Below are 27,345 nucleotides of genomic sequence, written 5' to 3' on the forward strand. Positions count from 1 at the left end.
TCTTCCTGCTGGACAATTTCCAGATTGTCTGAGAAAAGTGAGATTTTACAAAATGAAAATGGTAAGATGGATTCTTGGAGTTACAAGGATGAACCGTGTTAGAATGAACCAAGGTTAGAGGAAGTGTGAAGCAGAACCAGTTATAGAAAAGCTGAGGAAATTCAGGCTTAAATTGTTTGTCCATGCAAAAAATCAGATATATAGGAAATAGGGTGCGTTAAACTTAAAAGTGGAGCTAGATGACTGTCCTACAAAAGGATTTGATTAACTGCAGAGTTTTGAGGAACAGACTGGAATGGAGGTCTCCAAGAGCTGAACCCATATAGATGGGTCTGAGGCTAGAAGAAAAGAGAAGTATAAGAGATTTGTGGGGATAGGAGGAAACCAAAGGAGGAATAGAATATAAGGGAATTCACAGTGTAGGGAAAGAGATTGGAGGGGGTGAAGGAAGGGAAAGGGTTGGGGGGACGGGACACACAATGTCCTCTGTACTTAATGGGAATGTTGACCTAAATTCTTAAGCAAGTGTCCTGGATACTGAGGCATACCCAGTGCAGCAGTTTGGAAATTCTCTTGCATCTTTCTGATGCACTAAAAACAGAGCATTTTACTGAATTAAATGTATAAATGAGTAATGCATCTGCTACAGTGATAGATATATAGCAAGAGCATCCATGGTGATGGTAGAGTAAGGACTTTAAAACCTAGAAAAACTGCTTTGAAAAGGATACAAATTTTCATGCGGAGTAGGAGGAAACTTCCTGTGGGTAGATTTCATAACTTCATACTGCCTGCAGGGTACCATGCTACACCTTCCTCTCAGATATCTGGGACAGGCTACTTTACTACAGGGTACTGGACTACCTGGATCACAGGTCTGATTCGGTATGGCATTTCCTGTGTGTCTGATATTTAATGAATTTTTATACTTCCTCTTGGTTTTTGTATTACAAGTACACAATCCTACTGTAGAAGGTGTTTGGTGTGCAGGTGGTGGAAGTTTTAGCAGATGGGAAGGAGTTTTTGGGTTAAGCTCCACTGATGAGAACGGAGGTGCTATCGCTAATGCTGGTGCTGCTATGCAGGCGGCTGAGCACTGATCGCTGTAATTGGAGCAAACAAAGGGCTAGTCTACATGGGGGCTTCGCGCATAGCAAGCCAGGGTGTAAAGCGACAGCATACTGGCCTGCCGTGCACTAGCTGGCGGTGTGGACCCTGCTACCGTGCACTAAAAGTTCCTTAGTGTACTTTGATATACTGATAGCAGTATGTCAAAGTGCATTACAGAGCTTCTAGTGTGTGGTAGCAGGGTTCACCTAGGAGGTTACTGTGGGCGCCTATGCTTGCCACTCACTAAGTCTCCTGTGTAGACAACCCTTCACTATAGATGAGATCTTAGTAAGTTTAAACTTTTGTCCTTCTCTTCAATGGGCTCCCAACAGTGCTAGTTACAACTGGATATAACATGGTTATTGCTAGCAAGACTCTAGCAATGTTTGCAGGACAGTCTACCTGTGTGACCATATGCAAATCACCTAAGCTCTCTATGCCGAAGTTCTCCATCTGTAAAATGGGGATGCTTTTTTACCACATGCTGATGCAAGGATACAATAGTAATTTGTGAAGTGCTCTATCGCTATATAGTGATGAGCACCATAGTAAGGAATAATAAAAGGAAAGCTAACCTTGAGTGATCAACTTGCTGGACTAATGCTTTACATTGAAAATATTGCAACAGTTCTAACTATATTAGCATAGGTGTCAACTAGTTCTACAGAACTCTTAAAGAAGACCGCCTAATCAGTGTGTTAGACTTGCTGTGATAAGGGTATGGAGGTACATAAAGTGGTTTGGAGGAGGAACGGGCAGCATGTGTCAGGGCCTCATGTAGCAGAATACTTTTGGTTCCTGGTTCTTTATATGCCATTTAGTCTCTTCTTGTAGTATACCATATGAAATAGTAAGCTAAGTAAAATTAAATGGAAACACATCTTCCTAACTAAACCTAGTATAACTTTTTAAATTTCTTCTTAATTCTTAGATGGGAATGATGAGCAATCCCAGTCCTTATGGCTCACCGTACAGCCAGAACACTGGGCAGCAGATTGGAGCCAGTGGACTTGGTCCCCAGATGCAGAATAAGACTGGGCTACCAAACAGCTTACCACAGTTTCCAATGGACAAAAAGCCAGTTCCTGGGACAGGAATGCCTAACATGGTAGGTAGAATTATAGGTTCCACTTTCAAATGGTAGCAGCTCAAATATGGGTCTCTTGCAATATTCTGCTTGTGGTGCTCTAGGATTTTATAGCTATCAAATACCGTGTGCATTCTCTTTGTCCCCCTGTGTCATGGGTATGCATGGAGGAGGGTCTAGCTCTCGTTGTGAAAGATAGAGCCGGGAAAGGAGGTCAGAGAGTGAGTGGCTTCCCCCCCCCCATGGTGGCAGACTAAAGGGATGTCAGGAGGAGAGGTGATGGTATGTAACTATGCAGAGGGAGTGAGTCCTTGCCCAGAATGAGCTTTATTACCTTCTGTCCAGCCCTGATTTTTTTCCCTCCCACCTCCTTCACTGGTGTGTTCCACTGTACTCCCTCAGGTCAGCTTTCTGTCTGGAGAGCTGCTTTTCATCCGTCCACTACCAGATTTCCATGAGAGAAGGAACAAACCCTTCTGTTTTCCCCACTTGTAGTAATATCTATTTTGTGGTAGCACCTGGGAGCCCCAATCACGGACCCAGGGTCTCATTGTGGAAGACACTGTACAAACGTATAACAGAAAGATGGCCCCAGCCCCAGATAGCTTTGCTCATGTTTTAGAAGCAGCAGCTGTTCTGTTGCGTCTGTTTTCAGACAGCTACTGTTGGTGGTGGCGCTACCCCTTTCTGTTGTTGAAGCAGAACTTTCAGAGGAAAAAAGGGGTTCTTGAGTGAAGTGGGTGTCCAAAAGGGCTAGAATTAAAATGAACACTTAATTTTTGAGACGCGTCGCTTATTCACAGGGTCGTCTTTTTTCATAAAAAAGAGCTGGTGGTTCCAACTGCCCTTTAATTTTGCATTTCATTGTTATAAAAACTTCTAAAATAATTTAAATGGATTTGTGTCAGCCTCCTATGTTCATAGTAGAAAGTAGTGGAAAAGGGTATCAAAAAGGATAAACACTAGCCCTGTCAAGCAATTAAAAAAATTAATCACGAAGTTAATAATAGAATACCATTTAGTTAAATATTTTTGGATCTTTTCTACATTTTCAAATATTGATTTCAGTTATAACACAGAACATAAAGTGTACAGTGCTCACTTCATATTTTTGATTACAAATATTTGCACTGTAAAAAAAAATATTTTTCAGTTCACCTAATGAAAGTACTTTCGTGCAATCTCTATCATGAAAGTTGAACTTACAAATGTAGAATTATGTGAAAAAAAACACAAAACTGCATTCAAAAATAAAACAATATAAAACTTTAAAGCCTACAGGTCCACTCCATTCCTACTTCAGCCAATCGCGCAGACAAACAATTTAGTTACAATTTGCAGGAAGTAATGCTGCCCACTTCTTGTTTACAATGTCACCTGAAAGTAAATACAGGAGTTCGTATGGCACTGTTGTAGCTGGTGTTGCAAGATATTTACGTGACAGATGCGCTAAAGATTCATATGTCCCTTCATGTTTCAACCACCATTCCAAAGAATGTGCATCCATGCTGATAATGGGTTCTGCTCAATAATGATCCAAAGCAGAGCAGACTGACGCATGTTCATTTTCATCATCTGAGTCAGATGCCACCAGCAGAAGGTTGATTTTCTTTTTTGGTGGTTCGGGTTCTGTCGTTTCTGCATCGGAGTGTTGCTCTTTTAGGGTTCTGAAATCATGCTCTAAACTTTGTCCCTCTCTGATTTTAGATGGCACTTCAGATTCTTAAATCTTGGGTCACATGCTGTAGCTATCCTTAGAAATCTCATGTTGGTACTTTCTTTGCGTTTTTGTCAAATCTGCTGTCAGTGTTCTTAAAATGAACATGTGGTGGGTCATCAACGCCTGCTATAACATGAAATATATGGCAGAATACGGGTAAAACAGAGCAGGAGACATAAAATTCTGCTCCCAAAGAGTTCAGTCACAAATATAATTAACGCATTGTGTTTTTAACAAGCATCATCGGCATGGAAGCGTGTCCTCTGGAATGGTGGCTGAAGCATGAAGGGGCATACAAATGTTTAGCGTATCTGGCACGTAAATACCTTGCAGTGTTGGCTACAAAAGTGCCGTGTGAACACCTGTTCTTGCTTTCAGGTTGCATTGTAAATAAGCAGGCAGCAGTATCTCCTCTAAATGTAAACAAACTTGTTTGTCTTAATGATTGGCTGAACAAGAAGTAGGAGTGAGTGGACTTGTAAGCTCCAGAGTTTTACATTGTTTTGTTTTTGAGTGCAGTTATGTAAAAAACAAATGTAGATTTTTTTAAGTTACTTTCACTATAAAGAGATTGCACTACAGTACTTAAATGAGGTGAATTGAAAAATACTATTGCTTTTGTTTATCATTTTTACAGTGCAAATATTTGCATTAAAAATAATATAAAGTGAGCACTGTCTACTTTGTATTCTGTGTTGTAATAGAAATCAATATATTTGAAAATGTAGGAAAACATCCAAAATATTTAATAAATTTCCATTGGTATTCTATTGTTTAACAGTGCAATTAATTGCAATTTTTTAATCACGATTAATTTTTTGAGTTAACCGCATGAGTTAACTGCGATTAATTGACAGCCCTTTCTTACTATTATGAACATACTTTTTTCTGATAGGTTCATCCTTAAAAAGAAAAGATTTCTCCTTCCTCTTAAGCATTAGAAGCTAGACTTTTGTTTTAGCAGATGTTTGTGGCCCAAAAGCCACTTCGAACTAGCTTTCTAGAATTAAATTGGAGATATTAAAGCACTCTTAATTTAGTTTTCGCTGATCTTATTTATACAGTGCTCATGCAGAGGCCCTAGGGGTGCTACACAACAATGTAAATGCAATACAATCAAAAATCTTCTCATTAAAAAACAGGAAAGGGAGAATCCTATACAGGGACTGAAGTTACTGAAAAAAGTTCTGGAAGCAGTGTCGTCTGATTCTTTTGAAAAATGGGAAGGGTGAATGGCATGGATGTCTTAGTGATATAGTGCAGGGGTGGCCAACCTGAGAAGGAGCCAGAGTTTACCAGTGTACATTGCCAAAGAGCCACAGTAATACATCAGCAGCCCCCCACACCTCCTCCCACCCACGGGCAACCCCGCTGATCAGCACCTCCCCGCACCTCCTGATCAGGTGTTTTGTGGCGTGCAGGAGGCTCGGGGGGAGGGGTGCAGGAGGGAGGAGGAAGGGAACTGCAGGTTCAGGGGAGGGGGCAGAAAGAGGTGTAGTGGGTTTAGGGCCTGTGGCAGAGCCAGGGTTGAGCAGTGAGCACTCCCTGGCACATTGGAAAGTTGGTGCCTGTAGCAGTCAGTGCCTATCCAGGGAGCTGCATATTAACTTCTGAAGAGCTGCATATGGCTCCAGAGCCACAGGTTGACCACCCCTGAATATCATACCACAACAACAAAAGCATAATGATGGAACTCTTGGTATGAGATTGGTTACCTGTCAAACTGAGCAACAAGAAAAGGGTTCTTATGGTGTCCTGGTCCGTGATTAGGGCTGCTTGGTACTACAGTAATATAAATAATATGAGGTCCTACAATCTTTCAGAACTCTAAAAACCAACAGGACTGTCTTAATCAGTTTGTCATTAACAGGCAGCCAGTGTTTATTCCTAACGCAACAGTGTTGCTGCATTCTATAAGTGGTAAAGAGCCCTGCTAAAAGTCCTACTAGGAGAAAATTATAGTCGCTAAACTTTTTGTCTTGGGAATACATTGCTGTTGCAAAAGTTGTTACAGGATAAGTCAAAGTGTGGCTGGTACAAATTTAGTGGAAAAACACTTTTGTACTATATCTGATAGTTTTCCCTGGAAAGAATGTCCAAAATAGTGCCAGAGTTCTAGCATCATTCTATTTAACGTATCCCCTCAGAAGATGGGGAGGAGAGCGGGAGGCACCAAAGAGGATATCCTTGTACTGACTGCCAGTACCTAATATCAAACTTTAAGTCTTCATAGGTTGAGGAGGAGATAGCATTAATGGCTTTGGATATCAGTATTGACCAAGCACATCTCCAAAGCAGATATTGATCAAACAGGATCCACGGGTCGAAATAAATGTTTGTTTGGCATACTCATACTCCACCTCATGTTTAGAGGCGATCTCAGTAGGAAGTGTTATATACATTGAGTATGGATGAAATAGGATAAAGTCCTGAATACTGCATTTCAGGCTATTTTGAAGAACAGTTCATCACTAAGTAATTCCAATCCTTTACTCATATATCAAGAGGGTAGTTCCATACACAGGACTGTAGGCATAGTTTCTGAAGCAACCTCTTGTACTTGCAGAATCCTTGGAAAGGTCCAGCATGACCACTATAGCCAGGTAGCCCAAATGTCAAAACATCAGGAGGGTTGTGCTAGTAAGGGTCATGAACAATCTCCTCTTCAGAAAGCTTCAATTCAGACTTAAACCTGCTTAAGATGACTTATACATCCAGGTGCACCTAGAACGAAACAAACACTACCTTCCCAAGTCTCCTGCCTAAAACAGAAAGGTTGCAAACAAGCCAGTAAATGGCAGCACTTGAGCATTAAGACTTAATGGTGCCCTTAACCTCGCTCTCTTCCTTTTGCGGAAGGAGGATGTTGATAATGCTATTCAAAGCAACTAAAGAAACCATGGGGACAAGATCACACAGATAGTGAATCTCAGAAGATCCCAGAAAAATCTTCAGTCCTCATCAGAGATTACATCAAATTAATTAGAAGTAGACAGTCCATCAGAAGCCTCAGATTTTGCCATTGAAAAGGCACAAAGAGGAGCCCCGAGCCCCGCAAAGAACTCATCACAGGTCATTTGAAGGAAATGCTAAATGGAACAACACAGTCTAGGCTAATTATACTGTGCACTACCTGGAAGTTTGTGTGGCATCTCTGGTAGAGAATAGGTAGAACCTTTGTGTTCTGTATGCCTGCATGAAATCTTTGTGACTAGGCAACTTCCCAACCATCTCCTCTTCAGTTCGACTCTGTTGCTTTCAAAGGTGGAGGACTTCTTTTGTTAGCACCTCTTTAAATAATTGTACGAGTGCTACAGGATTTCTCTCTGTTAGATTTATCTTACATTTAAACAGCTGCACCCACAGCTCTTTCTGATGTTTTAAAAATGAAGTTTAGATCTAGTCATATTTAATGAGACTTTAAGTAGTGTGCCTCACAAGTCAATCTGAAAGTGTGTGTGAATTGAAGTGGCCTTAAGAAAATCATATAGATAAGGTAGAAAAAAAGGAAAGGGGGGTGGGGGAGGAGGAAAGAGGCTGAAAGTACTGTTGTCAGCAACGAGTTTCAATACCAGTGTGTAACAGTGTTAATAAATATTTAATTCTGGTAATCATTGGTTAAAGGTAGGTGGAAGGTATAGTTCTCAATGCAAAATTGTATTCATGATGTGATTTTGTGTATAATCTAGCTAATCAGTGAATTGACCCTTTTTAAAAAGGGACTTGATTTTAATTTGTGTGTGTCTCTGTCACTTCCCTCAAGGGCCAGCAGCAGGCTACTCAAGTTCAGCAAGCTGGGATGGTGCCAGCTGCTCCCCAGGGAATGGGGTCAGGTGCACCTACAGCAGACCCAGAAAAACGCAAACTCATTCAGCAGCAGCTCGTTCTCCTCTTACATGCTCACAAGTGCCAGCGGCGGGAACAGGCAAATGGTGAGGTGCGACAATGCAACCTCCCTCATTGCCGTACCATGAAGAATGTCCTCAACCACATGACACACTGCCAGGCTGGCAAATCCTGCCAGGGTAAGTAGAGAGTGAGCATGTGAGTGTGCTTACAAGAATAAATATAGGATTGGACAGGACTCCATGAAGGAGACAATGTAGAATTTTTCTCAGTTATAGACACTGGGGAATTTAGCTTATAAGAGGGTTTTGACAGCAGGATGCTTCCATGATCACATCTGCATGCTAAGAAAAGAAAGGGTTAAGCACCTTTTGTGATGCAGAGGCATAGCCATTCACGTTTTGTCCCCATTCTGAAATACAATAAAACCTACCAAGAGTGATCACTTGTGAGAGTTAGCAAAAGTAGTTGTTTGTAGGAGGTCTCTTTTAAAAGGTTTGCACACCAGAGAGCAGTGGTGTTCTATGGCCTCTGCAAGTAGTCTTGCAGTGACAAGTGGTCTCCCTTCAGAGATGGTCTCTAAGACAGGCTTTACTGTAACTGACAGGTTTCAGAGGAACAGCCGTGTTAGTCTGTATTCGCAAAAAGAAAAGGAGTACTTGTGGCACCTTAGAGACTAACCAATTTATTTGAGCATGAGCTTTCGTGAGCTACAGCTCACTTCATGAAGTGAGCTGTAGCTCACGAAAGCTCATGCTCAAATAAATTGGTTAGTCTCTAAGGTGCCACAAGTACTCCTTTTCTTTTTACTGTAACTGTTAACAATGGCCCACAGCCATTTGACCTCTGGCTGTGATATTGTCAGATCTCACATGGTAAAGGGTCAGCTTTGACAGTACTTAGTTTGGAAACTGCCAAGGGAGTGCTGCAGTAGCTGGTGTTGGGGGTTCAGAGGGGAGAGTGCTATATTTTGAGTCATTAAGCATCCAGTGCCTCATATGCGTGTTTGGAGACTGTGGTGCTGGAAATGTACCGTATTTAGGATGACTAAGAAAAATTGAGGTCCTGACCACTTCTTTTATTAAAAGACTTCCAATGGTAGTTTCCTAGAGAGTAAAGGTAAACATAAGCCATCAAGGAATACACTTTTTTTATATGCCCTTTTTGGCTGTGGAGCAGTTGTCCTTCATATTGTAGTTAATAATGGGTCAAAATGGAACCCATGTTTTGTGCATACCTTGTAGTCTTGTTTTAACTTACTTACAGTTCTACACAGTTCAGTTTAAGTTCGGCAGTAAGGCTTAGGTAAACACCCTTGAATTTTTTTCTCACTGAAAGTATGAAAGAATTAACACCTAGGAAAGTGGATGTTTTGGGATTGGTTTAATAATATTGAAGCCTCTTGTCTCTGGTCTGTACTGACCTGGGAGAAAGTTGAAAAAATGACAGTTGTTGCAGATTTCTGGCTATTCATTGGCTTTTGTACAATTAGTTGATGGAAAAGAAACAGGATGAAACAGTCTGTAGTGGCTAGTGGGCAACTGCACACTCTTCTGACACTTGTACCTCATTTGGGGTTGTTGACAAGGACAGCAAGCAAACATGAAAAATCCCCTCTGCCCCCAAAACTGATTCCTTCAGGTGAGGCATGGGACAGTTTGGCTAAGAGCACTGGGTATGGATGGGTGCGTGTGTGTGTAAGCATGCTTCGATTTCCGATTTTTATTCTGAAAACTCTCACCTGCACTAAATTCAAATTTAAAAGCAGAAATGAGAAAGGAGAGCAGAATGGCATATATAAACCTAATGGAAAGGACCTTAACTTTTGTTTAGCAACAAAACTGAACTGTAAGACCTCTTTATTTTCTGCAAAGAAAACACTCTAAATCCTGTCCTGGTAAGAGGTTAGACCAGATACCTTAATAAATCTCTGCCATCTCTGATTAAGATATTTTGTGCTGTTGTCCTTCATAGAGCCATGACTTGATGGTCCTGTGTGCGCGTGCACATGTGAATGGGCATGAGAGAGAAGCATGTGGAGAAATGAAAATGTAAAATTATCTTTTTAAAATTTTTTGTTCCTCTTCCCTTTCCTAGTGGCACACTGCGCATCTTCACGACAAATCATCTCGCACTGGAAGAATTGTACAAGACATGACTGTCCTGTGTGTTTGCCTCTCAAAAATGCTGGGGACAAAAGAAACCAACAGTGTAAGCCTCATGCAATTCAAGCCTTTGCATACTAGATTAATCATAAAAGGTCATGTTTAGTGTTAGATCTGTGTTCTTGTAAGCCCCTAAGAGTATGGATCAGAGTAGAGCTGCCGTGTCATCCAGGAACTAACATGTGAGGATAAGGATTTTCATGTTGCTTTGGAAGAATATCCCCTCTTTCTCTAGCTAGTACCCAATATAATGTTGAAAACCCCCTTAGATAGCTTAATTTAGCCCTTTTTAGCTGGAGAGAGGAGGCCAGCATGATGCTGGGGCAGCCCAAGGGCTGGTAGTTCTGAGAGAAGAAATGTTGGGCATGTCCATTTTCATCCTTGTCAGAACTGTGAAAGTGGGGTTTGCACACTAAAGATTAAAAAGTAGTGTGTTCTAAGAACTTTTGCCTGCTCAGTTCAATATGAAAGTATTAAATGATATTACAGTGTTATACTTATGCCAGGTTATATACTACTTGAATTCAAAGTCTAGTTTTGGAATTCTTAAAATTTCTGGTTTATAAATGCCCTGGTAACAGAACACTGTATGTGTAATTAGAGCAAAAGATTTGTAGGGTTTACCACATACTCTTCTGACCTTCAGCTAAGGTTGAATGAAAGTAACTTCTGCTTCTCACCTGACCAGCCCCTCTTCTTCCCGTTCTAAGCGGACACTTTTCTGCCATGTGAAGAATATTCTACATAAATTCATCTCTTTTTACCCTGGCAGCTTCTGCATTATGTTCCAGCATGCTCCCCCATCCTTCTCCTGATGTTACTTGCCCAAAATTTTTCTTGCTGTCTGACTCTCCCTTGTTGTTCCTGTCTAAATATCCCAATGCTTCTGTTTCCCAGTATTCCCTCCAGGAAAAAAACCCAAACCATTCTCCTTGCTACTTTGTGCTTTTCTCACAACTGGTCCTCTAGGCTGTTTACCTCTGTTTCGAAACTTTGTATCGAGAGAGAGAGAGAAATAAAGAACTTCATGAGCAATCTGGAGGACTCTGCTCCTCTGGCCTTTAACATCTGATTATGTGCTGTTTGAGCTTTAAACTGGTTAAAGCAAACTGACATGTCCAGTACATTTAATATTAGTGTAAATTTACTGTTCCCAGTTCATAGTGAAAGTAGTACATTGTGGTAGGGTAAAATTCCTCAAACTTTGCATTGTGGACTCTCTTGACCAGGGTGCTCATGTAACTGCTCTTGTAAGGGTATATTTTGGTCATACCAACAATTGAAATTTTGTGCACTTTTACCTTTTTCTTTGGTCTCAGTTTCTGACATTTTTGTTGATATGGTATCTGTCTTTTCCAGCATTACTGGGGGGAGCTGCCGCAGGACTTGCAAATACTGGCTCTGTAGGGGTAGGGCAACAGACTACGTCCTCTATAAACACTACCAGTCAGATTGACCCTAGCTCCATTGAGAGGGCCTATGCAGCCCTTGGACTGACCTATCAAGGGAACCAGATGCAGACGCAATCCCAGGCTCAAGTGAAGAATCAGCAGCAAGGGCAGTCACCCCAGGGTCTGCGCCCTATGAACCCCATGAGTAAGTTGACACTCAAGTATTAAAATACAAACTGTATGCAGCTATCTTCTGTGCTTTGTCTAATGCATGCTTCATGATACGAAAATGCTTCAAGATTTCCTTAAGTATTTTTGTTTCAAAACTCCTTTGTGTATATTCACACCTTGCACAATACTGGAATGCAGGTATGACTTCATGATCAGATGCAGATTGAAGCATTTTACAGCATTGTCATTTGTTCTGTAGTGTTTAAAAATTTGAAAGAGCTAAATAGGGAATTGCTGTCCTCAACTCTTTGTTTAGATGCTTAGAATCATTCTCTGTCCCTACGTTGCTTATTTTAGAACCACCAAAGAGTACTTAGAGATCTTACCTTGTATCTGAGCTACCCAGGGAGTCAAACTGGAACCGGAGAACCAGTTTGAACCAGAATTTTTACTTGAACCAGAACCGAACCAGAACCAAACCTGAACCAGAATTTTGTCCTACCTCCTGACCTGAAACTGAACTGGAAAAAAAAATTGGGGTTACTGCTTAAAATAAAGTTTCAGCAATTTTAAGCTCAGTATTTTAAAATACTGCTGTGATCTTATTTTCATTATAAAACAAGACAAAATAACATAAGCGCGTGATTGCTACCAGAAAGGCCTGCCCCAGTATAATGAGAAAGGAATGGTAATAGGAAGAGACCAGCCCGGGAGAGGGGAAGCAGGGGGCCCCAGAGTGAGATGAGCTTTCTCCTGAGACTCCCCTCTGGGAAGAGAAGAGGTGGAATGTTCTTGTCCCAGAAGTTAACAGTAACTCTTCAAGCCCAGGGGAAAAGGTAATGGCTCCCCAACTCTTCTCCCTCTTAGGCCTCCTGCCACTCCTGTCCAACACCTGGGGCTCCTCCCTCCAGTTGCCCCAAACTGAAGAGTGCTTTCATGTACAACTTTAAAAAAAATACATAGCTGTGTATCTTTAAAACACTTCAGAATAAAACCTTTTAAATGTGATACACTGAGATGATGAGATTCTCATGTGGCCCTGTAGCAGTCCATACACATTCATGCTTGCAGTAGGTGCAAGTACACAAAAGTAAAATATTTGCTTCATACCACTCCAGTGTGACTCTTCTTCGCAAATAAAGATGGTGCATTTGAGTAACTTCATTTAACAAAACAAAATGTAATGCAAATTAAGACAGTTAAATGGATGCTTTGAGATTAGCATAGCCATTCTTTGGTTGTCTTTACCCAGGTGAAAAGCCCAGAATAAACAGAATTTTATTGTTTTCTGTGAAGTAACCTATGTGGTGCATTTAAGGTTCAATTGATGGATATCAAGGTCTTCCCAACCCACTCTGATCTGGCTTTCCTCGTATCTCTAGACTATTTTCTGGAGAATATTTTTCTGTTCTTTAGTCATAGGAGAAATGTGTGCTAGAGCTAAACCCTATTTCTGAGGACAGTTGCTCTCTGAAGTTTCTGGAGAGCCTGTTGAGATTCATGTTCTTTATTATTATTATTGGATTAATGGAGAGAAATTAGACTGCAATCCCTCAGGGTGTGGCTCCTTTTCTCCTCAGATTATTTTCATTTTAGCCAATCTGTGCTATTCTCATTTCTGAATACAAAGACTGTAGATAACACCAAAGGACACAGTTCTGCCCTGGATTAGTGTTGATTTTTCTCAACCTTGGTCTGCTCTTATTCTCATGCTCGGCCTTGCTATTGATATACAATATAGCTTCATCAGAACAAACCTTTTTTTTCTTTTTCATGCTTGTTTCTATAAATGCAAAATGCCGTTGTAGTTTGCAGATGGCTGAAGGATACTTTACTTGACTTTGAAGGTAGCCTGCAAGAGTGTCCCCCCCCCTTTTTTTTTTCCCCCCTGTTTTGGCATTTTTGCTGGGAGAATCAAGCCTGAATGATTAGTCTTATGTTATCCTACAAGAAACTGAAACCTGACCAGTTAAGAGAGGAAGAGATTTTTAGCCAGACGACAAAACTCATCATTTTATAATACCTGTTTGACTCAGATTCCCATCAGACTTTTGGAAGGAAAGCTCCTTGTGAAAGTTTTGAGTACCACAACCCGTTTAGATGAGAGCTGTGACTTTCTTCAGTTCTCCGATTCTTTCTAAAAGGAAAAAAAAATCCTCCAACAAACCAAAATTTTTTGAAGTAAACCACCAACCATGAAGCCTTAAACTTTCAAACCATTGTACATCATGAAGATGAAACTCCTCTCTTTCCCTCCTCCACTAGTATCTTTAATACTTGTGAATGATTGTTGCTGTTTAGATATTCTGCCACAGTCTGTAAAGAATAGCATTTATGAAGACTAGACAGTTTGGAGCTGATCAAGAGGGGGGAGTAATTCTTGTCTAGATTATGCTTGATGTGTAAAATGGTAAACTTCTGAAAATCTCCTTTCTTGGTGGTGTCAAGAGGTACAATTTCAAAGGTCTTCTCAAGAAATTGGCCAATTGAATCATCTTCAAACGAGTTGTCATTGATTTGTTCACCCATGTCCCCCTCAAGCACACACAAATTTGTAGGAATACACCATTCATGGTGGTAATATCATTTTTAAAGAGCCAGCACTATGATGGGAGTCTGATTAGACTTGGGACTCCAACTTTATGTAGTCCTATTGTGAATGTCACCCTTCTTTAGATACTGATTAGCTTCTCAAATCAGGGATTGTCAGTTCCTGGTATTCTCTCCTCTCCCAGTCATAATTTGAGCAGCCGACATGCCTTCTGAATAGCTTTGCAAGTTAACATGGATTCTTTACTGACTTAGCCACTCACTGAGGTAAATACTGATGTTCATGCAGATTTGTCAGATAAGTTTGACCTCACCTCAAATGCTGTGCTCAGTTTTGTCAGAAATAGAATGGGTCTGTAAAAGGCTAACAAATTCAGGCCTTGGCATGAAGGATGGCAGATAAACTTCTCAATTCCTCAACACTTGCTTTTTACTTGGAAAGGATAAGAGAAATGATGGCAGTAAATAAAAATAGAGTGACTACAGAAGACCCAAAAAGAAAAGGAGTACTTGTGGCACCTTAGAGACTAACCAATTTATTTGAGCATGAGCTTTCGTGAGCCACAGCTCACTTCATCAGATGTGTACCGTGGAAAGTGCAGTTTCCACGGTACACATCTGATGAAGTGAGCTGTGGCTCACGAAAGCTCATGCTCAAATAAATTGGTTAGTCTCTAAGGTGCCACAAGTACTCCTTTTCTTTTTGCGAATACAGACTAACACGGCTGTTCCTCTGAAACCTGTCATTATACAGAAGACCCAGTGAGCACTCCTGTTAACCAAATGTCTTTCTGTTTTATTATGGGTAAAGGGTGAAATTAAAGGCAGCAACGACAGTAAAACCAAGAGAAATTTTCATTGTGTGAAGAGACTTCTGTGGGTCAAAGACATAGCACAGGAATAACTTAACAGTGAAAGATAAAGCTGCCAGGGCTGGGAATCTTTGAAACTTCCTTAAATCAGCAGGATCAGTGATGATTCTCTTTTATTGCCGGCTTCCTCACTTCCTTGATTTTCCCCACATAATCCCATACGTGGAACACTCTAGAGAAGAATATTGAGACAGATAGCATAGTAAGATTCAAAATAGCATTACACAAGTAATTAAGACTAGTATCTGCAACTAAACATTAGAAAAATTACAACCTTCAGGCTTCAGAGCTGATCACCACCTGAGATTAGAAAGAAATGTCCTTCTTCCATGCTGTAGTATTCCACTATTACAGAAACTTTTAACTGATCAGAAGAGGAGGAACCCTTCCTCTGACAGCACTAGCTCTTGTCAAACAGTGTACCAGTGTAGATGGACCATGGCTTTCTTTGGTATGGCAGTTTGTATCTTGTAACTCTCTCCTGTCTTAGATCTGCCATTATCACCAGAGTGAATGTCCATGGAATTGTAGCTTATCTGAATGGCAGAACTTAGTCCTGGACTATGATACACAATACACTTTATAAATTAGTGGAGGGAGTGTGGCTAAAGTAGCAAACAAGATGGTGGTTAACTCCAGCTCTCTGCAATAAAGGGGAGGGGAAACGAAAACAATTTAAGAAGATAAAAAGAACCAAGCCAGTCTGAATCAAAAGATCTGTGCCCTAAATGTGAATAACCATCCGTGGAGCTAGTTTTGGAAAGAGAAAAAGAAGGGTGAAGAGAGCTGGCCAGATCCCAGTCCCAGAGAGCAGCTTCTGGGGGAGAAAATTCAGCAAAAGTATCCAGTGCCATCAGCCTGCAGAATTTATTAAAAAAAAAAAAAATGTACTAGTGTGGCTGGGGGAGGAAGTGTGGCAGTGGTAGCCACAGGTAGGTAGTGTAGAAGTGTGTGGTGACAACCATCTTGGGGGAGAGGCACAGTAGGCAAGGAGGAAAGATGATCTAGATGTCTGGGAAGGGAAAGGAATCTTCCAATACAAAGATTTGTCCCCCCAGAATGAAGACATGTCCATGAAAAAGAGTAACTCCACTTCGAGCAAACAGACTGTGGAGGTGGGTAGCGAAGCCCCAGTCACAAAGGGTGACCTGAAGGACTTGCTGTTAGAAATCAAAAGATGAATAAGGAGATGAGGGAAGAGTTCCATGCTTTCATTAGATATCAAAAAATGAAATGAGATTAATGGAAAAATATCAGATGTGGAAGCAGGATTAAATGAGCAATTGGACAGCACTATTAATCAATGTGAAAGAATTGGAATTGAACAGAGAAAAAGAAATAGAATTAAAGCTAGAGGACATGGAAAGTAGAGAACACAGGAATAACATAAGGATTTAAAGGTATTCTGGACACATTGGATGATATTTTCCATGACCTATTAAAACTGGGCAATAAGAAATACATTCCTATTGAGAGGGCTCACAGATCCCTTTCCCCAGGCTTCCCGCAGGCTCCAGACCAAGAGATGCAATTGTCTGTCTACGCTACTATCAAGACAAGGATACAATACTGAGAGCAATGAGGGAGGGAGCTGAACCACTGATGATTCTTAACCAGCCCATACAGATTTTCCCAGATCTGGCAATCTCAGCCCTTAGAAAGTAAAGAGAACTATACCATGTGACCACAATTCTTAGAAAGAACAATATAAGATACACTTGGGGATTCCATTTAGACTGTTCCTTAAATGGAAGTATAGATGTATGTATGTCTGTCTCAGATCAGGAAGTGGGGGAAGAGGTACTTACGGACATGGGAATAGGCAAATCAGATCAAGAACAATCTGAATGGGATCAAAGGCATTAGTGCCACAAATCACCAAGAAATCACTAAAACAAGGAGGAGTCCGGTGGCACCTTAAAGACTAACCGATTTATTTGGTCATAAGCTTTCTTGGGTAAAAACCCACTTCTTCAGATGCATGGAGTGAAAATTACAGATGCGGGCATTATATACTGACACATGAAGAGAAGGGAGTTACCTCACAAGTGGAGAAAGTGTTGACAGGGCCAATTCGATCAGGGTAGAATAAATGAGCTGAAGGGTAAGGTTAACATAAACACCTTCCTCCTATCCCCCCAGCAGAGAACTAAAATGGCCACGGGGTCGAGGCAAATATGGGGGAATTCATAGGAAGGGAGGAGAGAAAGAAAAGAGGGATTAGAGAACAGAAGCAGGTGTTAATTATGTTTTAATAGAAAAGATTATATTAAAAAGTTGGGTCTCAGAATTAAAATTATGGTAAATCTGACTGTAGATATTATTCTGTTACTCATGGATCTTATTCCAGGATTAATATGACTTTTGCTTCTAGGACTTTGCTAATTTAGTCAAAAAAACTAATTTGAGATTTATAACTTGGTCTGATTGTGCACCTAGCTGCATGTACTAGATTATGAGATTGGGACTCAGTGGAAAAATGAAAGGCCTAGATGTTAAATAGAGCTTTATTGTGTGACCCTTCCCCCACCCCCATAGAATTCAAGACCTGGAAGAAAATTTTCAAGAATATACAGAATAAAAAAGGGATAATTGAAAATGTCGTCTTGAGTGCTGGAAAGTCAGTAATGAGGGGTATCCTTATAAATAGAGAATCCTACCTCAACAAGAGGAGAGCTCTTGAAGAGTTTGGTTAAAGAAGGTTGACCTAAATCTATATGATCTAAAAGTGTAGAAGAATATAATTAAGGTAAGAGGGAAGATTAACCCGTTACAGATAGATAAGGCTGAGCAAACACTTAGATATATTAAATAAAAATATTATGAAAAGGGCAATAAAGCTGATAGGCTTTTAGCCAGAAAGTAAAAAAAGAAACAGGATAAATCGGCCATCCCTCTGATGAGAAATAAAAAGGGAGACTTAGAAATTGGCATCAAATAGATCTCTGAAACATTTATTAACTTTTCCATCTTTGTATGCTTCAGAACCTCCAAATCCTGAACTTTTAAACAGGCATTTGAGGAGTGTGAAGCTACCTTGGCTTTCAGAGGATGATATGGCCATTCTTGGTAAGCTAATTGCTGCAGAGGATGTTGAAGTTGTAATTAAGAATTCAAAATCCAGTAAAGCTCCAGGTCTTGATGGGTTTCCTGTGGAGTATTAGAGCACTCAAGCCTACTGTCACTGAATTGATTAATGGTACAGTAAAACCTCAAGAGTTACAAACACCTCAAGAATGGAGGTTGTTCATAACTCTGAGCAAAACGTTATGGTTATTCTTTCAAAAGTTTAGAACTGAACATTGACTTTATATAGCTTTGAAACTTTACTACACAGAAGAAAAATGCTGCTTTCCCGTTATTTTTTTTAGTAGATGAACACAGTTCTGTACTGTATTTGCGATTTATTTTGGGGGGGGGGGGTGTCTCTCTGATACTGCCTGATTTTGTACTTCTGGTTCCAACTGAGGTGTGGTCAGTACGTAACTCTGGTGTTTGTAATGCTGAAGTTCTGCTGTATATTGCAGGGGAGCAAGACACCAGATTCATAGAAAGAGGCAAAAATTGTGGCCATTCCTAAAGAAGGAAAAGATCTTGCCAATTGTGCATCATACATACCTATTGCTTAAATTTAATGTGGATGCTAAAATTTGACCAGATGTGTTCATCCTGACTAGTCTGGTTTGTTGCTGGCAGGCATTTATATAAGAACTCTAAATTTGATCATGTTAATTCTAACAATTCCTCCACAAAAGAAAAAGGGTGAGTTCTAAAGTTCTTGATAAGCCTACCAAGTGGGGTGGGCTAGCTTTCCCTAATTTGGCTTATTATGAATCATAATTAAAATGTGATCAAGTGGGTTAACAATAGACCATCCAAGCACTTTAAAACTTGAACAAGACTGGACCCCACTTACAGCTATAGTAACTTTTAGTTTTAAAAAAAAGGTTACTAATCTTCTGTAACTGTTCTTTGCCACACTCTCAGTTCCTTCTTGCTGGCTAACTCTGATAGTGGGGTAGGAGGGAGGGTTTTGGAATGGACATGAGCAATACATCTTGAAGAACAACAGTTATGGAAGATTAGTAACTATTTTTTCTTCGAGTGCTTACTCATATCCATTCCAATGTAGGTGACTCCCAAGCAAGTGTAGGAACAGGGGTTCGGAGTTGATTGACAAGCAGACTGTAGCACTGCTCTGCCAAAGAAAGTATCCTCTCTGGCCTGCTTAGTGATGACATAGTGAGATGCAAAAGTGTGGACCAAAGACCACATTGCTGTTCTACAGAGGTTCTGGATGGGAACCTGTGCCACAAATGCAGCTGAAGATGCCTGTACCCTTGTGGAATGTGCCGTTAGGTCCAGAGCCAGGACTTTTGCCAGGTCATAGCATGTGCGGATACAGGAGGTGATCCACCATAACATTATCTGGGCGGAGACTGGGGAGCCTTACATCCTAGTTGCCACTAGCAGTTGAGTAGTTTTTCTTTCTATGAATAAGATCAGTGCCTGGATTTCCAGGTTCTGAGATACATAAAGAGCTCCTAAGGAGGGTGACTTATAATCCTCCTGCAGGGGTGCAACATCAGTCTCCATGACCGCCTTATCTAGGGAAAAGGAGGAGGATGCTTGGACAGGCACCAACCCCTACTCTTTGTCCTCAGCTCCAGCCGAATCCCATGGTGCCATCTCCCGACATACAGCACCGGCCTCTGTACTGGAGCCTGGATCGTGCTCTGGTGGTGGTGGCAGTCTGGGCTCTGAAGCCACTGAATATGATCTTCTGGAATGGGACCGTTGTTGCACTGGAAATGCCCAGAGGTTCCAAAAAGGTCACTATACGGGGAACTGCCACTGTCCTGGCGGCACCCTTTGACTTGGGTCAATGGCGGGATAGTGCCTAGACTGGAATTGCTGGCTCCGCCGTGAGACATAGGACTCTGCTTAAGAGTCCATCTCCAAGGATCACTCTAGAGACTGGGGTAGAGCAGTGCCAACCAGCGCTGGTGAGCGGTGCTGGGAGGGTGGGGCCTGGGTTGTGCCATCATGGCTGGTTTCCCCTTTGAAACTGTCTGTGGCCTCAAGCCTGCAGAAGTCATGTCAGTGCCGCCATTGACAGTTCCCGCAGAGCCAGGAACGTTGGTACTGTCAGCACAAGTAAGTCCCTTGCTGCTGTGAAGGCCTCTGGCATCGACAGCACTGGCTGGGTTTTGGACCTCTGACCTGTCTCATGTTGATGAGTCTATCAGTGCTGGATTCAACGGCTCTCATTCTGGGACCAGAGTCAATGGCACAGCATGGGTTGTCGGCATCTCAAGGTGGCCCAACCCAGGTCTCACCCTGGCAGTGTTCCCTTGTCCTGCTGATCTCCGTGTCGGAGATCAGCCCATCTGTCTGTCTTCCTTTGTTTCTTCATAGGCACTGGCGAGGGTGAACAACGCCTAGTGTCTCGCCGGTGCATCTTTCTTTGGCACTGGAGATATTTGATAGTGCCATGGTTCCTTAGACGCAGTTGTAGCATCTTGCATTGGTGCCGGCGACTGGAAACTGTGCTGGGTGTCTCAAAGTGAGGCTGCGGCACTTCTCACTGAGGCCGAAGTACTCGGTGCCAAGTCCCAGTGGCCTGGCTCTTATGGAGGTCAGAGCGCTGCCTCGATGAGAATATTGTGAAATCTAGCATCTCTATCCTTCTTGCTGTGGGCTTAAATTCTCCACAGAGTTTAGAGAGAGTCCACTGAGGAGTACTTGCAGAAGCAGGAATGAAACTACCGTTACAGGTGGTAAGAAGGAACTGAGGGGGTGGTGAGTTGGCAGAGCCCTTTATACCAGTGCTATGAGAGCACAACTTCAGGCGGAATCAGAGCCAACCCAACAGATACCACTGAGGGAAAAACTTTTCTGGTGACCGTGCTCGGGGCAAGTACACACCTACATTGGAATGGACATAAACAAGCACTCAAAGAATAACAAAATTTAGATCACCAAAAATAAAAAAAATCACCGTTTCATCCAGACCACCTTAGCTTTGGATAATTTTTTTAAGCACCTGTTATCAAAGCCTTTTCCTTAGCTACTTTCACTAGTAATCATGAATTTATCCCTAGGAAATATCGAAGTGACTATTCATTGTGGGTAAGAGCTGAGATTACTCAATTTGGACAGCTGTTCCTAGGTCCTGATTTGAAATCATACCAAGAGATACGTAATAATGTAAATAATATGTAGATCCCATATTTCAGTATTTACAAATCAAACATTTTATTGTGAACTCTGGATACAAGATTGCTCTATCTAGACCTTTTAACCACATTTTGAGGAGCTGACCCAGGAGCAAGTGTGAACAAAAAGTTCAGTTTCTAAGATATGTACAATTTTGATTGAAAAAGATGTTGATAGGAAAACAACCCAGATGACAAGACAGGAGAGGGATTTGGGCAAAGAAATTGATCTAGGTGAGTGGATCTTCATATGGAAGAGGTGATGTACATCTTCAATTTGTGTAGCTCCCAAAGAAAATTTTTATAAATTACTGTATAGATAACATTTGACTCCGGTTAAGATCCATCATATTTTTTGCTACCAGGAATGTACTCTGTTGGAGGGATTGTGGGGAAAGGGGAACATATTTCATATGTGGTGTTGTGTCCAGGAATTGGATGGTTTGGGGAGGAAATTATTCAGGTTTTGTCTTATAACAAAATGCCAGTTTCCCTGAGATCCCTTAACCTGAATACTTTATATTCCAGTCAAGGATCTCCATTTTCAAAACAGAATGGCAAATATATTTTTTGTTAGCAACAAGACTTTGTATTGCATATTGGGAAAATAGGACTTCTTTAGAGTTGTGGTACAGAAAAGTCTGGACAGTGCTTGTAATGAAAAGCTTTCACATCAAGTATATACAGAAGAGGAGATATCTATGTAGAAATTTGGTTACCCTTTTTTAGCATACTCTGAGGAAGAGGCTCCCCAACCAGCAAGCTGGAATCTTTAGCCAGGTTTTTTGACTATTAAACTTATCCTGAAATAAGTACTGTATGATGTAGTATGTTAACATTTTGTTGTAACTTTGCCTTAGTAGAGTTTTTAAAAATAGAGTGGAAAAGGAGTATAGAAGAATTTGTTATACAGATATCCTGAGGAAAGGAATTTCCCTCAGTTAGTCTCCATTTTAAACTGCACATCCTCCCTGAAGTCACTCTTGACATGGTGAACTGACTGATACTTTCATGTCCTCTTGGACACAGTGATTCACACTGAGAACACTTCCCCTTGGTATTTCAAAGGAACTGGGATAACATTTTTTGTCAGCTAGCAATAAGAGTTTGTGACTTAGATTGCTGTTTGTTTGGAATAGAAACACATGATTGTATAAGACGAAGCAGAGAGGTAGCTGACTTCTGCAGTAATAACCATAATTAGCACTTATTGTACTCTATGCCAGGAAACTTTTGTACTCCTTTCCTACTTGTGCATGCACCCCTTCCCTCACATGGAGGCCTGCTTTTAGGAGAGCCTTTCAAGTGATGATCAAAACTCTTCCTGTAAGGAATTACTTTGAGCAGAAGTATTACTGGTATTTGACAGAAATTAGGATTCTTGGTTGCAGGAGGTAGCATCTAAAATTTACTGAAGCTGTTCCTATTAAAACTCCTGAAGGAGGTTAGATTTTTGTTGAGTCCTGTACCAGTCTAAGGGATTGATTTCTGCCATGGATGTCAGTAATTACATCTCCTGTCTAAATGAACCATTTTCTATTGAATGGTGTAGCCTGAATTGCACAGCTGCTATTTAAGCCATAAGGCCGTAGGGTTTAGACAGTGACATTTTACATGAAGAGGGTTAAAATCACTTTAAGTCTTGTCATTATTATTTCTGTAGGATGCTTTACAATGTGTAAAGCATACTAAACAAAATTCTGGCTTCAGAGCTCGCTTTTTAAGTGAGAGTTGGTATAAGTGTGGAAAAACATGTTTTCTAAGAGCTAGTGTATTTTGCAGAACAGGTAGATTTTCAGAACTTGTTAATGAAATGTTTTGGGGGTGAATTTTAAAAATTATAGCTAAAAAGTAATTTGTCACCCAATCCATCTTCTTGCTAGTAGCGATTGTTTCCTATAATATATTTTCTAGTGCTTTGACTATTTTTAAACTGGAGAGGAAGGGGACTTGGTGTGTGTTACTGGGAAACCATCCCAAGAGTAGAATTAGTATAAATGGCATGAAGTGAAAGTAAAGACAAAAAAAGCAGTGAAAACTAATGTAGTGTAGGCGATGCAGTGTTATGAAACTCTCTGGAAGTAAGAAGCTTGAGTTACATGTAACAGCTACAAAAAAGGAGGAGATGATGATAATTCTTTGAGTCCTTGTTGGTGCTCCACTTGAGGTGTGCATGCTCCTTCAGTCAGAGATTTTCGAAACAGCGCCCATTTGGCTTGCTCATGTGCCCTATGCATACTTGTCCTTTACCGAGGATATATTGGGCTCTGCTGGCAAACTGCCCTCAACAGCCTTGGCCTGACACAGAGCAGTTTGTAGTGCCTGCCTAAGCGTGGCTTCTGTTTTGCTAGTCAATTTTTTAGATCTTTTCTTACATTATTACTTTTTAGTTTATTTCGTTCTTGTTTTGATTTTTCCATTTTTCTATGGGTCGGGACTTTCCTCATCCTCCACCCCCCTGTACGAGGGGTCCTTCCTCGGAAATCTTTTCTCTTCTGGGATATGCCTATATCCCAAGGTTTCAAATGTTCTCACTTGCCAGAAACCCTTCCCAGTGAGTGACAGCCATTTGTGCTGTATTCACTGCTTTAGGGATACACGTGTACTATCTAAGTGCAAGTTTTGCACTAGCTTCAAGAGGCACTCAAGGAAAGACAGATATAAAGCATTGACTCCTTTTGATGGAGCTCTGTCTTTGTCTCACTTCAGATCCAGGCTCAGAAACCAGAGGGGCATCAGCCTCTGAGCAACCAGTGTTCCAACAACTTCTGTGGGTTGCTCACCCTCTAGGACTTTGAGGGACAGACCTTTGAGTGAATCTGGAAGACTTTCCTCCAAGAGGAGTGTCGGGTCTCCTCACAAAGACCATTCTAAAAGGTCTACCAGACTGGAGATTTTGCACCCTGCAGAGCTTCAAGTGGTCTTGGTACTGAGAAATCATCTGTCCTAAGTCCTTGTCAGCTTCCAGAGTGCACAATACCCACCACTCGATACAGAAGCCATCGGTACCATTCAAAGTTGGGTGAGAGACTATCAATCCTAAGAACTCTAGTAAGAAGGCAGCACACTCTTCATCTTCCACTGTCTTGCTCGTACCTAGAGCATCAGTACAGCGGGTAGGGATACAGTTGTCCGACCCTGGATACTTCACATCTTTATGGCTGGGACTCACCATATCACACGCTGTCTCACCCGGTACTGCAGGAATCAAGATTCTCAGAGGACCCATTTATTTCTAAGAGCCAAAGTCTCCTCGGAGTTTGAGAATTCCTGTACCACAACTGGTGGTATCCTTTATATCCCACCTTTTGCAGAGACTGCCTATATCACTAGTACTGGCACTTTCTGAAAGATACCAGTTACTCCTCTTTCCATCTGCCTCTTCACTAGACTATAAAGAAGTGGCGAGTACTTTAGAGACTCAGATTTCTGTGCAGGATTCTGCTGACTACCTACTGATGATAGTCTATCCAGAAGCTGACCTGTGGGGAGAGAGACTCAAGCTGCTACTGTCAGAGCCCACCAAACATCTCACTTGGTATAACCAACCCAGGATGTCCCCTTCATTCACATATACTGTATATAGTCTTCCCAGTGAACATACTGGGATCCCTGGGCTGCCTACTGGCAAGAGTGTTTTTTAAAGTACCCAGTGCTCACGTGGATGACTCTTCTACAGTTTTACAGCAGAAGCAGGATGCCTGTGAAACAATCAGTGGGACCACAGGATGCTGGAGTGCTAATAGAGCACTCAAAAAAGGCAAGGCTGTTGCAGAGAAGCTAAATGAATTCTTTTCATTGGCCATCACTGCAGAGGATATGAGGGAGAGTCCCATTCCTGAACCATTCTTTTTAGGTCAGAAATCTGAGGAATTGTCCAAGATTCAAGTGTCAGTAAAGGTGGTTTTGGAACAAATTCATGAAATAAACAGTAATAAGTCACCTGGACCAGGTGGATGGTACTTGCCCAACTTATATATGAAACTGCAGAACTACTAACTGTTACGTTACCTATTGCTTAAATCAGCCTCTGTTCCAGATGACTGGCAGATAGCTAATGTGTTGCTGAGGTTGGTTTTTTTGGGTTTTTTTAAGGCTCCAGTGGCAATCCTGACAATTAGACTGGTAAGCCTAACTTGAGTACCAGGCACATTGGTTGTTACTATAGTAAAGAATAGAATTATCAGTCTCTTAAATGAACATGATACGTTGCGGAAGAGTCTTCATGGCTTTTGTAAAGGGAAATTGTGTCTTACCAATCTATTAGAATTCTGAGTATATCAACACCAATTTAGACATGGGTGATCCAGCTGATACAGTGTACTTGAACTTTCAGAATGCCTTTGTTAAGGTCACTCACCAAAGGCTCTTAAACAAAGTAGGCAGTCATGGGATAAGAGGAAAGGACCACTCATGGATCAGTAACTGGTTAAAAGATAGGAAACAAAGGGTAGGAATAAATGCTGTTTTTACAATGGAAAGAGGTAAATAGAGCAGGGACCCCAGGGATCGGTACTGGGAGCAGTGCTGTTCAACGTATTCCTAAATGATCTGGAAAGGGGGTAATTTAATGAAGTGGTAAAGTTGCAGACAATACAAAATTGTATAACTACTCAAGTTAGTTAAGGGAGCGATCTCACAATATTGGGTGATTGAGCAACAGGATGACAGATGAAATTTGGTGTTGGTAAATGCAAAATAATGCACATTGGAAAACGTAATCCCAACTATACATAGAAAATGACGGGATCTACATTAGCTGTTACCACTCAAGAAAGATCTGAGGCATTGTTAATAGCTCTCTGAAAAAATCTGCTCAGTGTGCAGCAGCAGTTAAACAAGCAAATAATGTTAGAAACCATTAGGGAAGGGATAGATAAGAGAAAATATGACACTATATAGATCCATGGTACACCCACCCCTTGAATTCTGGTCACCCGCTTTCAAAAAATGTATTAAATTGGATAAAGTACAGAGAAGGGCAACAAAAATAAAAATGATTAGAGGTATGGCGGAGGGTTTAAAAAGACTGGGACTGTTCATCTTAGAGGTGAGAGAGAGGATATGATAGAAGTCTATAAAATCATGAATAGTGTGGAGACAGTGAATGAGGAAGTGTTTATTCCTTCACATAACGTACAAACCAGGGGTCACCCAATGAAATTAATAGGAAGCACGTGTAAAACTGACTTAAGGAAGTACTACTTCCCACAATACATAGTCAACCTGTGGAACTTGTTGCCAGGGGATGTTGTGAAATTCAGAAGTGTAACTTAGTTAAAAAAAGAATTAGATAAGTTCATGGAGGATACCTCTGTCAGTGGCTATTAGCCAAGATGGTCAGATGTGCAACCCTGTGCTCAGGCTGTCCATAAATATCTGACTGCCAGAAGGTGGGACTGGATGACAGGGGATGGATCACTCGATCAGTTGCCCATTCTGGTGGTTCCCTCTAAAGGATCTGGCGCTGGCTTCTGTCAAAGACCGGATGCTGGGCTAGATAGACTATTGATCTGAGCCAATATGGCCATTATTGTGTTCTTATGTTAGTTCTGAATTGCTAACTGTCAGGCAGTTGTAACAAAATAGTGATACTAATTATACCGAGTTTAGTTTGTTTTTTTAAATTGAACATATACCACAAAAGCACAAAGAACAGCTTCAAGCCGCCATTGCTAAAGGGCAGCTCTTGGCTATAGCAACCCTGCAGGCTTCTCATTCCGTTGCTATGGCAGTAGTAATGCACAGGGTATCGTAGCTTCTGGACATCACAGGAAATCGTGACGACAGAACACTATAGAGGGACCTCCTTTTCGATGGTCTAAAATTATTCAGTGACACCACAGACAATTCGCTGTATACTTTGGAGAACTTCAGGAGGACCCTTCACTCTCTGGGTATATCTATGCCTGCAAATAAAAAGAGGTTTAGACTATCTCAGATCGCACCAGAGATCATGCCCTTCTTAATTCTCTGCTTTCCTTAGTCTATCAGCACCACCTAGAATAAAAACCCCAGATTTCATAAGGAAAGTTATTTAAGTTAGGTGCCAGTGTGGACACAAGAACAAATGGATATAAATTGGCCATCAGCAAGCTTAGGCTTGAAATTAGGCAAAGGTTTCTAATGCTCAGAGGAGTGAAGTTCTGGAACAGCTTTCTAAGGGGAACAGTGGGGGCAAAAAACCTAATTGGCTTCAAGACTGAGCTTGATAA

General features: G+C 41.2%; 1 protein-coding gene across 3 annotated transcripts in view; it reads left to right on the forward strand.

Moving 5' to 3' along the window:
* The window catches only part of EP300 (EP300 lysine acetyltransferase), a 133,182-nt gene that overhangs the window by 49,058 nt on the left and 56,779 nt on the right, over positions 1–27,345 (forward strand). For all 3 annotated transcript variants that reach the window (XM_048834977.2, XM_075124197.1, XM_048834982.2), the window contains exons 3-6: positions 2,042–2,218; positions 7,681–7,942; positions 9,861–9,974; positions 11,288–11,524. In XM_048834977.2, coding sequence (XP_048690934.1) covers positions 2,042–2,218; positions 7,681–7,942; positions 9,861–9,974; positions 11,288–11,524 — 790 coding nt within the window. The remainder of the gene's footprint in view (positions 1–2,041; positions 2,219–7,680; positions 7,943–9,860; positions 9,975–11,287; positions 11,525–27,345) is intronic.

The sequence above is a fragment of the Caretta caretta genome, chromosome 1 (assembly GCF_965140235.1).
Source record: "Caretta caretta isolate rCarCar2 chromosome 1, rCarCar1.hap1, whole genome shotgun sequence".
NCBI classification, from domain to species: Eukaryota; Metazoa; Chordata; order Testudines; family Cheloniidae; genus Caretta; species Caretta caretta.